We start from the raw sequence: 14277 nt of genomic DNA, 5'->3' as shown, positions 1-14277 counted from the left end.
GGCGCCGCCGGATCCACGTCGCACCCGGGCCCGGCGCAGCCGCATCCGGCCCGACACGTCCGGGAGGCGGGGCCGGGACCACCCTCCCTCACAGCGCCTCGAGAGCGAGCCGAACGCCTTGGCTCAAGGGCTGGAAGAGACCTTAAACACCGTCCGGGTCCGCTCCCTACCACGGGCAGGGACATCTTCCACTCCGAGCCCCGCCCAACCTGGCCTGGAACACTTCCAGGGGTGGGGCTGCCACAGCTTCTCTGGGCAACTTGTGCCAGTCCCTCACCACCCTCACAGGAGAGAATTTCTTCCTAATATCTAGCCTAAATTTCCCCTCTTCCAGTTTGTATCCATTACTCCTTGTCATGTACCCCTACTTCCCCTGTTTCAATTTGTACCCATTAACCCTTGTCCTTTTAAACTATGCAGTTCCTCGTTTAAAAAAAATGTAAACTTCAAACACAGCTAATGCATCAGACTAGAATCCAGGTTGTGGCACTCAGCACTGCTTAGTCTCTGACTAAAGCAGCCAAATGATGCCCCAAGTTTTTTAATCGAGGTTGTAAGTGCTCCTGAATGCCCACAGAAAAGCTACAAACTCAGGTGTCTTTCTGATTTTTTTATTAATAAATACCTTAACAGCACCAATGATACTTGAACATAACCTTGCAATGCTGTGCACGGCAGTTGCTTGGGGACAATGAGGAGACACGTCTGTATTTTCATGTACAGTTGATAATTTTCTCTTTTTGTCTTTCTTGTAAACTAATCCATCTCTTCCATATTTAAAACCTTTCATAAAATTGATCAAATCAATACCCAATAAGAGGGAAATGCTCATTTTCACCTACTGCCTCCTTTGGTTTAAGGTGACTCAGCAAGTCTCAGGACTGCTACAACTTAAAACCAGATTGTTGTGGTTCCTTTTAAAAATGTTTTTTCTCTGCAAATATGTGTACACACATGTTGAAAACAAGACTTTTAGCCACCTTAAAGTTCCATGTGTCTGGAAGTACACTAGCTTGAACGTTTTGACAACAAAACCAGGGAAAAGTGTATTTCTATACATCAGAGATCTGTACATGAATAAGCATTTATACAAATATAATCCACCAAATATTGGCTTCTACATACAATTCTGAAATACGGTGATTCATTTAGATTTCCTAACCTTCAACCATGCTGGCACTAACAGGAACATTTCAGGCTGCTTTAACACCCACAGAGTATGTTTTTTTAATAAGGTGGGCACAGATTTCTCTTGCTGTATTTGCACTTTACTTATAAATAAATTAAGTGGTAAAGTGAAGCTTGAACAACATAGTCTGTGGTGTAGTAACATCAGCAACTGCAAGTTCCTGGCCATCCACAAGCCCCAGTTCTGAAACAGAAAGAAAAGCTTAATTAATTTAATTAAATCCGTGTGCTTTGCCTTTTTTTTTAATTTCAAAAAAACCAAAAAAGTTAGGAATGCTATTCCCACCAACCATAAATATGATGAAATAAAGCTGCAAACAGCTCGTTGGCTAAATTAATATTAATCTAATTTAACCAGGAAACAGACCTCGTCAAGAAATACATGTAAAACTCTACTGAAGTATGTTTAATTTACAGCAGTTATCAGGTTGCTTTGTTGCATCTGCCTGCACTTCACCTTTAAACAACTGATATACCTGGGAAATATGAAAGTAAAATTGAATGAGTATTGAATGTAAAAGGACAATGAAGCATGTTCTACTCCATAATGCAAGATAAAGCTAAACATCCATACAGAGGGGTGAAACTGACTTTCTCTAACTTGAGAATCTACACCTGACAGCTCCATGATACCTTTTAGTGTCTTGGAAAGATTTGGCCTTGTTCGTTCTTCAATTGAAGCTACTGTCTGCAAATTAAAAAAAAAAAAGGGAAAAATATTTTCTTTCAAATTCAGTAAATGTAAATTCAGATTATTAAAGACAATTATATGTGTTCAGATTACCTGTAAATAAAGTGTTTTATTTCCCCCATACATAGTTGCTGTGATAGCAGGAGATTTCATCTGCCTATAAATAAAACATTTAAAAACAAACAAAACACAAACCAGGCAATCAGCTCAAAAATACATTTAGAAAATACAATTTTTAAACGCTAAACCAACAAATTATCAAGTAAGTCAGAATGGTTGCAACTTACAATGAAGCATTATTTGTCAAGTAATCCAGGATCTCCTGCAATTTAGCTGATGGGGAAATCTCTATGTTTTGGGGAAGCTGGCTGCAGGCTGGACAGTTCTCCTACCACGAAACGGCACAAGAATACACATTATGTTAAATATGATTTTAGAAATGCTGCTACTAAGATCTCAAAAGTGTTTGTGTTGTGTTTTTTAAAAGTTCTAGCTCTAGAAATATTAATAGTTGCAAATATTAATGACAAAACCCATTTCCTTCTGAAGTCTGTCACTGATTGACTCCCAACAGCACTCAGGTATTTATGAATGACAAATTTCATCTGACATAAAATCCAATACCACCAATGTTCAGATCAATTTTTGCCATAACCTCTCTTTGGTAAGATTTGCCCATGAGTTGTCTTAGGTTTGAGGATCTTTTTTTGTAGTTCTACTCTGCAGAAGTAGCAGACCAGTAACATTGTAGTTTCCACTTTTAAAACTTCAGAAATATTATCATTCAGTGCTAGGGGCAAATTGATTCAATGTTGAGGTTCAGAAATACACACAAACTGCATAAATACAAATCAAGGAAACAACCCTTCCAGCTTTTAATGGCACTAACCTTTCTTTCAGCTTCAAAACTGTATGTGTATAATCCATCCACATCATTGAACACCAAGTAGTTGTTAAGAGGAACATATGCACTGTAACGACAAATATGTCAGTGTTGATACATGGCATTCTGCTGGAAAACATGGCTGTTATTAATAAGAAATTAAATACCTTGTGGCTATTTTAAAAACTTCCATGGCACAAACAGCTGGAATGAGAAAAAAAAACAAGACAATTTCTTCACCTTCTAGCTCTATCAGACATGCAGACATTAATGCACACAGTTGTACCAAAGAAGTGACAAAAAAAAAAATCAAAATATTACAATCTGTAAAGAGAAAAATAAACATCTGAAGGCAGCAGGCTGCATTAACACCAAAGATCTGGCACTAATCTGAGACTATGTCAAGCCTATGTACTGTGTTTTTCAGTTATTTTTTTCCCCAGTCTCAAATGCTTTTGCTCTCTCCCAGAGTCATAACGTGTATCCAGTCATACAGTTTCCCTATGGAAAACAGAAATGAGACTGTAAGAATAGATGAGACACATTTAAAAATTACTATTATCCTCCCCAAGTTCTCAATTCTGAAGTGTTGTCCTACAAAACTCTTAAGTCAGTAAAGCAGAAGTGAAATGAGCTCTTTCAGCATACCTGCAATTACTGCATTTGTAGAAGCTACTGCTGGAATAATTCGTTTAACCACCCCTGTAAAGACAAAACATAGAGCTCTGGGTTTTCCAAGAAATTCTATTGAGAGACTACTTTTAGACAGAATAATTTCAAAGGGTGGGTCTGAAGGTACTTTAAAGGGTCCGGGAATTTCTGTAACAAACGGGTATAATGGCTCCAGTATCTGGGCACTTTTTTTATTTCAGGAATGGATCAAGCACGTTGAAAAAAAGCAGGTATCAAGCAAAGAGAACTACTGAACAAACTCTGAATGCAAGTATTCTGTGTTTAGCACTGGAAATTAATTTAAAACTCTGTTCTATTCCTGTTTAACTGGAGAAATGCATAAAGGAAAGACAGTTGAGTTTTCATTTTGGTTAGTGTTTAAAATGCTGATGAAATGAGCAACAGCATACTGCACTTGCATGTGAACAGAGGCACGGACAGCAGAAGAACAGATGCTATAGATTTAACCAGCCTGAACTGGCACAAAATGTTGCTACTCCTAAAAAAGACAATCAAGTGCTTTTGTTCCTACTCTTCGACCCAGCAAGAGTGGTCACCGTGTAATGTAAACTGTGGATCTGCTCCAAGTTAAAAATAAAATGGCAAAGAAATGTTCCGTTTTGTCCCAGATAAGTTCCTCTGATTCATCATGAATGCCTGAACATCTGATTCGTCATAAAAATATTTGTGCTGGCACAGGAAACAAGCTGCTTGTTACTGTTTTAAGGGCGAAGAGAACTCTTTCTCAGCACAGCTGCCAGCTTAATCATAACAAACACAAAGAATGCCAATCCAGCCCAGGTGCAAATGCCACAACTAGGTAAAATGCCACCCCCTTACCTTGGGTGAGTCTGTAGGTAACACCTTTAATATTAAATTGTGATGCTCTTTCTAAAGACTTCTGGTAAATCCACTGTATATGTTCAGGGTCATCCCCATCCAATGCAATACCTTCTACAGTAAAGAATTTACAGATAAATTGCAATTACAAAAGTTCTTCAGAAACACAGCATTCTTTTTGTCTAAAAAAATCCCTTTCATTTGAAATGAATACCCCCTGAAGCTATTGAAACTAGACATTTTAAATAACCAAAATATTATTTTTACAAACATTTTTAGTTTTAACACACCCTATACACAAACTATAATCACTGCACATATTTATAGAGCTGCTACAGGTTACATTTTCATTCGAGAAAGACACTGTGCAGTGTGAGAAACATGAGCAAAGATGGAACTGGAAAGTGAGTTCAAGAAAAGAAAATCCATCTCCAGCTCAGAGGAGGCTTAGAGCCAACATGACCATCAACCACACGAAGTTAAGGGACAGGATTGCATTATTAAAAGTATACACCCAACTCAAGTTAATTAAAAGGAGAAATGTTCATTTAGCACCAGCACAATACACTAATTACCTCCAAAAGGCTGTTCCTTTGGCCACTGCAATATCCTGACATACTCAATGCAATGCTCTGGCAGTCTGGGCATGGATGCAATGGTGCACATGGGAAAATTGACCTGGTTGGGCAGGGGAGGAAAACCAGAAGAAACCATGATACACTAGGCATAGCACGAGGAAAAGAAACCAGAAAATCAGAGGACTATGAAAAATGAATGAATTCACTGGCTGAATTACCTGTGGTGGATAAAGCGCAAGTGTGCATTCAACACATGCTGTCATACCAGGAATAATCACACGTACATTTCCTTTGAAACCTTCTGTCCCTCCATCTATTAGAGGTATGATGGAACTTGGATCCAGGACACCATCTTCATAACGCAAAAATGACATCTAATGAATAAAGGAAGGGGTTGTTGGTTTTTGTTTGGTTTGATTTTTTAAACAAGTTGCAGGAAGAAAAAAAAATCCTAACATTTTATTCTTACTGGTACACCATAATACTGAATTTTTAATACAGACTTTATTTTAGGGGTGCATAGTATATAAAACACTACTTATCTGTCAGTGCACAAGACTTTATCAACCTCCTTCACCCTCTACCTCCTCCCCTTCCTCCCCAATAAATGCTATTATTTGCTATATATGTTCTTAAGAGTTCATCAGAACAAATGGTTGGTTGGTTGGTTGGTTGGTTTGAAGGATTTGGAGGGTTTGATTCCCGATTTGTTGGTTTTGTCTTTTTATTTTTTTTAATAAAGGTAGACACTCCAGATCATTGTTTAATAAACAAATTCACAATAGTAAAACTACCTAGTTTTTTTTCAATGACCAGTTTTCTGGTCATTGAAAAAATACTGTTTGGGTAATGAAGAAAAAAATCACAGTGGGAGCATCCAGAGAAGCTCTGGAACTTTCCTTCTTGATTTTCAAAAGCTGACTGCAGAAGCAATGTAACCTAACTTTGAAACTACCCCTGTGAGTCACTGCACAAATGTTGGCTAACACACCTCAAGAAAAGGGCAGGTAAGAGAGCTCACAGAAAGAAAACAGAAATAGGTACAGAAAGCTGTGAGTTTCAACAGCCCTCATTCATTTAAATGACACATTCTACACAAGTATGTTTAATTTCAGTTATCTAAACTCAAGCAATCATCAGGCATTAAGAAGATTGAAGACTTTACCAGCATGCCATTTATCCATCTTCTTGCAATTATAGAGTCCAGCCCACAAACAATAATATGAAACTCTAGGGAGAAAAAAATATTATTCAAAATCTATACTAATGCGGACTTCCTAAGACAAGCAAAGTATTCTGTCCATAACAGGGCCAGTGACTGTAGCTTAGCTATCTCCCCTAGATTACCTGTATCACAGATGTACTTAAATTTTGTCTACGTGTTACTTCTATTTCCAGTATACTGTGGAAGACTAAAATAATTAGCAAGCAAACTACCAGGAAAAGCAGTGAGCAGCAACATCTGCAAGGTTCCCCTAAAGCACCAGTGGGTGTTTGTCAGGCAAACAAATTCCACTTACGTCGATAGAAGCTTTCATCCATGTCTTGAATCTTTTTAAAATATCTGAATGCAAACCCAGTAAAGGAATATATTTTTAGTTAAGTTTACTGTTTTCTATTTGCTAACCTAAAGCCACAATATTATCTAATTTATTACTGTAGTTCTATACAACACCTCCTAAAAAACTATGTGATCTGAGAGTCAAATTCCCACTGCTGGAGCTGTAACATCTCACACAACTAGTAAAGGGCACACTGGAATTGTCACAAATGGGAAAGCTCAGCAGGTGAAATATTTAGGAAGCTCAAAACATGTGCTCTCACCAAGTCCTCTATCAGTAAGTGCTGCTCTATGTTTATAAACTAATGCCTCCTACCAGTACTTATGCAAAACTCACTGGTGAATAATTCCAGTATCTCATTGAAAATTGCACCTGAATAAAAACTCAATGGAAAAATACAAAATAATTTCCAAGCCTTTCCCATGCAGATTCCCTGTATGCTAATGGCACATAGAAAGAACTTTCAACTCACCAGCTGAATGAATGTGTTCTTTATTGTATGAGAAACAGGATGGCAGCAAAATACTTCAGATACTCTTACCACCTACAGAGTTTTCTAGGATATTGAAGCCCTCAGGGCTTCTCTGTGAAAGGATACGGTACAACAGCACAGTCGGGAATGCGGCTGTTCAGGAATTCCGCTGCAACTTCTGCTTTTGGTCGCCCCACATCCTTCGGTCTGGGAAAAACCCAAGCAATTCCAAATGCATTATTTTAGCAGATTTTGTCTTTCCAATCTCTGTGCATTGCAATACCGAATTAAATGGCTAATCGTTACTTTAGGACAATTTATTGATATGGATAATACTAAGGCATCCAACCCAAATCATTCCATGATCCCTTTAAAGCATCAGATATGAGAGCCTCAGAATTAACTACAGTTATCAGCACCAAAAAAAATCCAATGATTTTTCACTGTACTTGGATGAAAAAGGTACCAGAAAATCTGAGACCTCCATCTGTGTGCATTTATTCCTTGGTGTCACCTTTTCCATTAGTCATTAGCTGCACTGGAATGGCAAGGAACATATGTTGATTTTCTTCATGCCACAGATCCCAAAACAAGAAGGAATCAAATGCAACATTTAGTTAATTCTGAGTACTATTGTGACATGAAGGCCCAGTAATCTTTACTGACAGCTTGTCCAACCAAAATAATGAACATATTAACATGTTTTATTTGTGTACATTCAAAACAAGTTAAGCTGTGAAAATGTAAAATTATCACTCACCGAAACAAAAACTGTCGATTAAGGTTAGAAACATCAATAGTATCCATGTCAATAACATGGATCTGTCTGAAGCCAGACAGTGCCTGGGAAAAGAGAAGGTCAGCTTCATTTAATGGGAAATTAAATGCTTACAAAGCTCCAGAATTCACTCCACATGCCAAAAAAGCAACCTCTGGAGGAACAAATGTATTTGCTCCTCATTGCCTGTGCAAACAGGTACATGGTCATTCTTTGTTCAAAGGTGTTTTGTTGGGCTGCTAGTGCTGGCATTTAGACAGATGGAATTAGTAACATTTCAACAGTCCAAGACAATGTCCTCCTGAAGGCAATATTGCTTTGGCCTACCTAATCCTAACACAGGGAGGCCAACAGTAGGCTGATCTATAAGGGGAAACTGCAGGATTTCCTCACAACTGGGATAAATCAAAAGGATCCATTAGGGAAAAAAAGCACAGAATTTAAGCAAATACCATAAGCCTGCTTGGTGAGAACAAAAAACCAAAGTTTAATTCCTTTAAAAGGCTTTTAAAAAATTCCTTTTAAGGTTTTGGACATAGACTATTTTCACAGTTGGCATAAATGAGTCTGGCATATTGACCCAGAAATCACAGTTCAAAATAAGGCAGCATTCCTCATGGCATTCAATGCTGGAACAGAAGGCAAACACAAAAATCATCTCCCTATCTAAGAATACACCGAACCTCTGACAGAAACTCTGCCTCATCTCCATTTGCATGCAGGCCATCACTACATCTGGCAAATAACTTTACAGAAAAGTTAACTTAAAACTGTATTGTGGGTCTGATCTGAAAAAGTAGTGACATCAATCACACACAAAGAAACAATGTGAACTGCAGTTAAAGGGAAATGAATACTGTAAAACATAGGGTTTAGAGAAATGAGTTGTGATATTCTGAAGTGACCAAAAAACTGAGTCATGTACAAAATACGTTTTTTCCTTTAAGACTCAATCTTTTTATATATATAGATTTTGAAATTTCTCCCTTTACATTTTCTGAACAAACAGAGCTATCCCACACAGAGTAAGGGATGGACAGAAATCCTTGTTCTTAAATAGAAACATGGGAAAGCAGAGTAATAGTCCAAAGTACCAAACTCAAATGGGATCATAACAGTGATACACTGAGATGAATATGAGTGCTTGTGAGGATAAAAACCAAAATAAAAAGAAATTAAACTACTGCATTCCAAACAACACTTCCTTGTACCATTATGAGCATGATTTGTTCTTAGTTGACTTCATTTCCCTAGATCTGGCAATTAGGGAAAATCACCAATATCAGACTGGATCTAAGGCTGCACATTAACTTTCGGCTACTTTTCATAAAGAGCAGCCTGTTGTCCCTCAAGACAAGCTCTGAGATAGCTGAATAAATAACATGCAACATATGAAAATACCACCTTTCAAGTGCATTCTTCATGTTTATTGTCTGTATCAACACCTATTTTACACACGTTGATTAGTATTTAGAATTCTAATAGCTATATACAATCAAAACTGCAATATTAGCCAATTAAAAAATACAGTTTTGTCAAGAGAATTAAAAAAAAAAAAAAGAGAAGTTTCTAAGAAGAAAAGGGTTAAAACAGAGTAATTACCAGATTTTTCAGGAGTTCACATCCTAATCCTCCTGCTCCAATAACTAGTATTTTACATGTGCTTAACAAAAAATCAAGGGCCTGCAGAAAACATGAAACAAAAAATTAATACAATTTGTCCTTTGTTTCATGACCCTTACAAACATGTTACCATAAATTTTCAGTGCCTAGTTCTCAGTGCCTAGTGAGTTACAGATAAAACAACTTTGCATTAGCAGAAGCAATTACATATTGGACTTTAATCAGTTGTTCACTTCATGCAGTTCCTATATCCCCACTTGGAAAAAATCAAGACCTTTGCTGATATCAGTATATTACTTTTGTATTACTTTTGACCATGAAAAAAGCAAGGTCCACTCTTACTATTATTTGGATTAAGGTGATAATGCTTTTCATCTTCAAGTATTTCACTGATACATAATACAAAATAAATCTAAACAGACACAGACAACTTTGCTGGACAAAAAGAATTGAAAATTTTAAGCATATAACTGCTTTCTGTGAACTGTTCTACTTGATCCCAGCCTCCAACTAGTGAATAATTGAACAGTACATTAAAAAGGTAACAGGAAAATACTTTCAACCATAAGGTCTGAAACAAAATATACAACAAAAGAAAAAACACAGGAGAAATACTTAAAAGTCTACCCTACTACACGTCTTACCCAGTTCTCAAAGTACTCGTATTAACATTAATTTCTTCTTTAAGTACAATAAATTCCTCACTGTATCAAATTACTTAAAAATGGAGAGAAAAATGCTGCTATTTTTCATGTGAAACTCAAAAAGAGCATAATTCATATGATGTTAAGTATTTATATATGATGACAGCAAGCTTGAAATTGACAGTGTACAACTTAAAAATACAAAGTTAGGAAAAGAACACAACATGTTCTATGACCATAATGTTCAATTGATTACAACACAAGCTTTACATGAAGCTTTAGTACTCACACATTGCTGGTGGTCAATTAATGAACCTATTCACATTAATTTGCAACACACTCTACAGATATTTGATTGAAATTAAGTCTTTCTCACTTGAGTGCCTGGCTCGAAATCGGGATGTGTGAATGGTCCAGATCGCTCGAGGAACTTCTTTACATGGTTCCAGCGACCTTCCCAGTCTCCAGAGTCCCCACACCCACCATCAACAGCCATTCTGCACAGAACACAGTAAATTCAGCTGCAAAATCAGACAGAAAAATGCCACACCTCCAACTTTCTACACAAAGACCACCTAAATTATTGACCATTCATACAAATGCATCTGCATATTCTTTATGCCTGTAAGTTATGCACATGAGCATTTGCATGAGTGGGTTTTATTTGTGGAACTAGAAAGCAATACTATAAATATGCACAGAGGGGAAAAACAACCCAGGCATTTCAATAAACCCACCGATTTAACTGTTACTAGTAAAAGTTGACCTGCACTGAAAAAAGGGTCTAGTCTTATTACTTTTATTTCCCTCATATTTGAAGAGGACACTGGAAGAAAGCTTGTTCCTTTAGATTTTGAGGGTGATGGTTTTTTCATAAGTCAAGTCTTGTATCTTTTTTTGACAGACTCATCAGTCTGTAACTGCAATTGTGAGGCTCTGAATAAATTACAGCAACGTGCCCCAACATCATCCTCTGAATTTTCAGGGTAGTTTATTTAAATAAATATTTAAAAAATACATGAATCTTGAATGTTCTTCACCCTCAAATGGTACCATGGAATTAGAACCGCCCCATTTTTCAGTCATCCATGAGCCTGTCTGCAGTAACAGTCTCACTTGAAAAAAAGGAATGTTTGTAGTTATCTTCCTTTAAATTTCCAATGCAGAATTTTACAGATTTTACAGATTTTTTTCTCCTTTTGCAGGTCACTTTTAGTAGTACATAAGTATAGATTTAAATTCTTAAAAGACTTACTGGAATAGTTCAAAATCAGCTCTCAAGTAATTTTCTACTATACGATCAACACTTACTTCCCAATTAAATAGGAGTTCCACTCAATAAATATGATTACACTCTATGTTAATATAAAACTAAGTTCGTTATAAACGAGCTCTGCAAATCATGAGTAGGAAAGGATGTGCCACCACTGATAAAGTGTTATCTGCTTTCTCCTATGAAGCACTATGAAAAGCACTTGTCTGATAACTGCCGGGTAATGTTTAGAATTTATTACAACTTCCTCGTAACTCATCTCAAAATAAAAGGTAAATGTGGTGAAAACATCTAGAGTGAGTTCCTTTATCTTCACAGAATTCAGGACATGGATAACACAGAACGCCTATGGTAACTTAACTTACAGGCAACTGATTTTGCAAAAAATTTTCATTAACAGGGAAAAACTTCTCTGAACTGCAGGAATAAATAAATCATAATTCACCTGTGGGGTCCCTGGCCATGGCAGCGGGTTGGAACGAGATGATCTTTAAGATCCCTTCCAACCCAAACCATTCTAGGATTCTATGAAATTTTGATTGCAGACTGAACTCTTTCCTAGTTAACTGTTGAGGGAAGTTACTTACTACATGAGCAGTTAAATAAGACCTACAAAAATTATTTGAATTCATAATGGTCTTTTGACCTGAGCTGCACTTTTGTATCTCCCCCAGTTTTCATAATAATATGAAAATACACATATTCCACATAATGGGAAATGGTGTAAATAAACACAATACTCCCTCTGCAGAACCCCTCATCTGTTGTACACCAGATTTCAGGAGGTGCATTAAGCACTGACTTGAGCAAATAAAATGGGTCAACAGACATCACAAAAACTGCTTCTATGGATATTACAGGTTCTAGCTTCTCTGGAAATGAGTGTAGAAGCTGCGTTTGGCGACACTAATAACAATTTTTTTCATTCTTTTATATAGTCCCTATAAACAGCCATTAAGCAGCAGCACTCTTTTTCTGTTTAGATGTGTATTTCTGTTTAGAGACATATTTTCCTTCCTAAGTGATAAAAATGATAAGATCTAGTTTCACTTTTGCAATTACACTACAGTTTGCTTTTTAGAGGGTTGGACATTGTGGAGATCTGAAAAACATCAGTAACTTAACCTGAGATTTTATGTTTTATTTCAGAGACCATTTTTTCAAGTGTTTCTTTTTTGTGTTGTAACAGCATGACCAGGTATCAAAAGAGTTTAACAAAATTCTTATTTATTTCATTGAGTTGTTTTCATTTTAAATTTTGTTTCATCTATCAGAGCACCACAGTCCTTATATTGCTTTAAGCTCAGACTTTTCCCTGCCAGCTTCACATCTCCAAAGCTCCATGCTTTTGGGGGACTTGGCATGCACCCCTCCCATCCAACATGCCCAGGCAATGTTGTGACCCTCATCCCGACACACATGCACTGCCAGTGCCCAGGCAGGCCTGCCTGGTGATCCTGGGGAAGAGGGACACAAGCACATGGAATGGAGTAAATTAAGGGATGTAAGCAGATGATGTTAAAGATTTCTCAACATTAGTTTTCATGGCCTTTAAGTCAGGTGCGTAGATTTTAAGAGTTTTAATGTGCAGAGACAACTGTTCTGCAGTCTGAATTTTTAATTTTCAGCCAAAACTTAAGTCACCTGCTTCTAGCCTAGAGGCCCTCCCAGGTCCCTGACCGGCAAGGCAGCTTTTCCCCCTCTCGTCACCAAGCTCCTCAGCACACCATGCCAAGCTGCGAGCCCGCAACTCCCACCCCGCTCCGGGGCAGCCCCTTGCTCCTCTCCCCGGGAGGTTCCTCTCTCTCCCCGAGCCCACGCTGCTCAAGGGCCCTGCCCCACCTACGCCACCTTTCCTGGGGCTCCCTCCTCCCTGCCCGCGCCTCCCGCGGGCCCCGCAGCCTCCTCCCAGCCCTCAGCTCCTGCGGGGCTGCGGCTCGCCCTCACCTACCCCCGGCCCAGCAAGCGCTGCCCCTGCCCCGCTCGCCCGCAGCCCCGCACTAACCCATCCGCCAGCAGCTCCTCTAGCCTCCTTCTTTTCTTCTCCCTAAAAGAGAGAGAATAAAAGAAGGGTCAGTATCGCGCTACAGAGACCGGGGAGGAGGGAGAGGGGACCCCGGGCCCGGGGCAGGGCCGGCCGAGCACACACATACAGGGCACTTACGGTTCCTCACCATCCGCCATAGTTCCCTCTGCTTCCCACAGTGCCCCGCGAGGGGCGGGGCCGGGCCCGCCGGGCTGAGCGCGGCCCGGGGGCGGCGATAGTCGCGATAATCGCCAAGGAGACTCGGCGGGGACCCCCTCCGGACACCCCCGGTCTCTGAGACAGAGGCTCCGTCCCGTCCTGCCTGCCCGCACCCGAGGGATTTCCCTGCGCCCGCCTCTCTGATGATCACAGACTCATGGAACGGTTTGGCTTGGAAGGGACCTTAAAGATCATCTTGTTCCACCCCCTGCCATGGGCAGGGACACCTTCCGCTAGACCAAGTTGCTCCAAGCCCTGTCCAACCTGGTCTTGGACACTTCCAGGGATGGGACAGCCATCTGGGCAGTTTCTCTGGGCAACCTGTGCAGAGGCCTCACCACCCTCACAGGGAAAAATTTCTTCCTAATATTTAAACCTACCGTCCATCAGTTTGAAGCCATTCCCCTTTGTCCTGTCACTCCAGGCCCTCGTAAATAGTCTTGCTCCATCTTTCTTGCAGCCTCCGTTCAGGTACTGGGAGGCCACAATTAGGTCACCACAGAGCCTCCTCCTCTGCAGGCCAAACCATCCCAATTCTCTCAGCCTTTCCTCGTAGCAGGGCTGCTCCATCCCTTGAGTCATCTTCGTGGCCTCCTCTGAACTCAGAACTTCCTGGGACCCATGGAGGCCATCCTCAGGGACAAAGTGTGTGGAGATCATGGTGCCTGAAAGCTTCCAGGAGGGCTGGAACTCAAATGTGATCAGGCTTGAGCTGGTCGCTGCCAGCCACAATGGCTTTTGCTTTATCAGCACTCCCTGGGCAGGGGCTGGACAGGGACTGCACATAAACCAGAACGATCGCAGGCCAGGAAGCAGATGAGCAGCACT

The 14277-nt window shown here is 39.6% G+C and overlaps 1 protein-coding gene across 3 annotated transcripts; it reads right to left on the bottom strand.

Moving 5' to 3' along the window:
* Window positions 1–595: 595 nt before the first annotated feature.
* UBA3 (ubiquitin like modifier activating enzyme 3) lies at window positions 596–13439 on the bottom strand. Of its 3 annotated transcripts, none has more exons than XM_042014298.1 (18): window positions 13369–13430; window positions 13210–13251; window positions 10308–10428; window positions 9267–9347; window positions 7647–7729; window positions 7013–7093; window positions 6373–6416; window positions 6018–6082; window positions 5071–5226; window positions 4850–4952; window positions 4275–4388; window positions 3411–3464; window positions 2930–2966; window positions 2769–2850; window positions 2167–2267; window positions 1973–2036; window positions 1822–1876; window positions 596–1372 (listed from the first exon to the last, which is right to left on the bottom strand). In XM_042014298.1, the coding sequence occupies exons 1-18, from the start codon at window positions 13386–13388 to the stop codon at window positions 1284–1286; spliced, it is 1392 nt and encodes a 463-aa protein (XP_041870232.1). In that variant the 5' UTR covers window positions 13389–13430; the 3' UTR covers window positions 596–1283. The 3 variants fall into 3 exon arrangements, with proteins under 3 accessions (XP_041870232.1, XP_041870246.1, XP_041870241.1); XM_042014312.1 differs by having other exon boundaries at window positions 13358–13414; XM_042014307.1 differs by lacking the exon at window positions 13210–13251 and having other exon boundaries at window positions 13369–13439.
* Window positions 13440–14277: the final 838 nt, after the last annotated feature.

Source organism: Corvus kubaryi, unplaced genomic scaffold (genome assembly GCF_017639235.1).
Source record: "Corvus kubaryi isolate FWS band 111438036 unplaced genomic scaffold, C.kubaryi_AGA036_p1.0 136, whole genome shotgun sequence".
Taxonomy (NCBI): Eukaryota; Metazoa; Chordata; class Aves; order Passeriformes; family Corvidae; genus Corvus; species Corvus kubaryi.
Note: the sequence above shows the minus strand (reverse complement) of the source record. Positions and strands in the feature narration are given on the sequence as shown.

Excerpts from the sequence above, each read along its gene's own strand:
- UBA3 (XM_042014298.1), bottom strand. The coding sequence starts at position 13,388 with ATGGCGGATGGTGAGGAACC. Across the intron at positions 3,465-4,274 it reads TACCTACAGACTCACCCAAG|GGGTGGTTAAACGAATTATT; the intron begins GTAAGGGGGTGG and ends TTGTCTTTACAG. Across the intron at positions 2,268-2,768 it reads GTTTTGAAGCTGAAAGAAAG|GAGAACTGTCCAGCCTGCAG; the intron begins GTTAGTGCCATT and ends GTTTCGTGGTAG.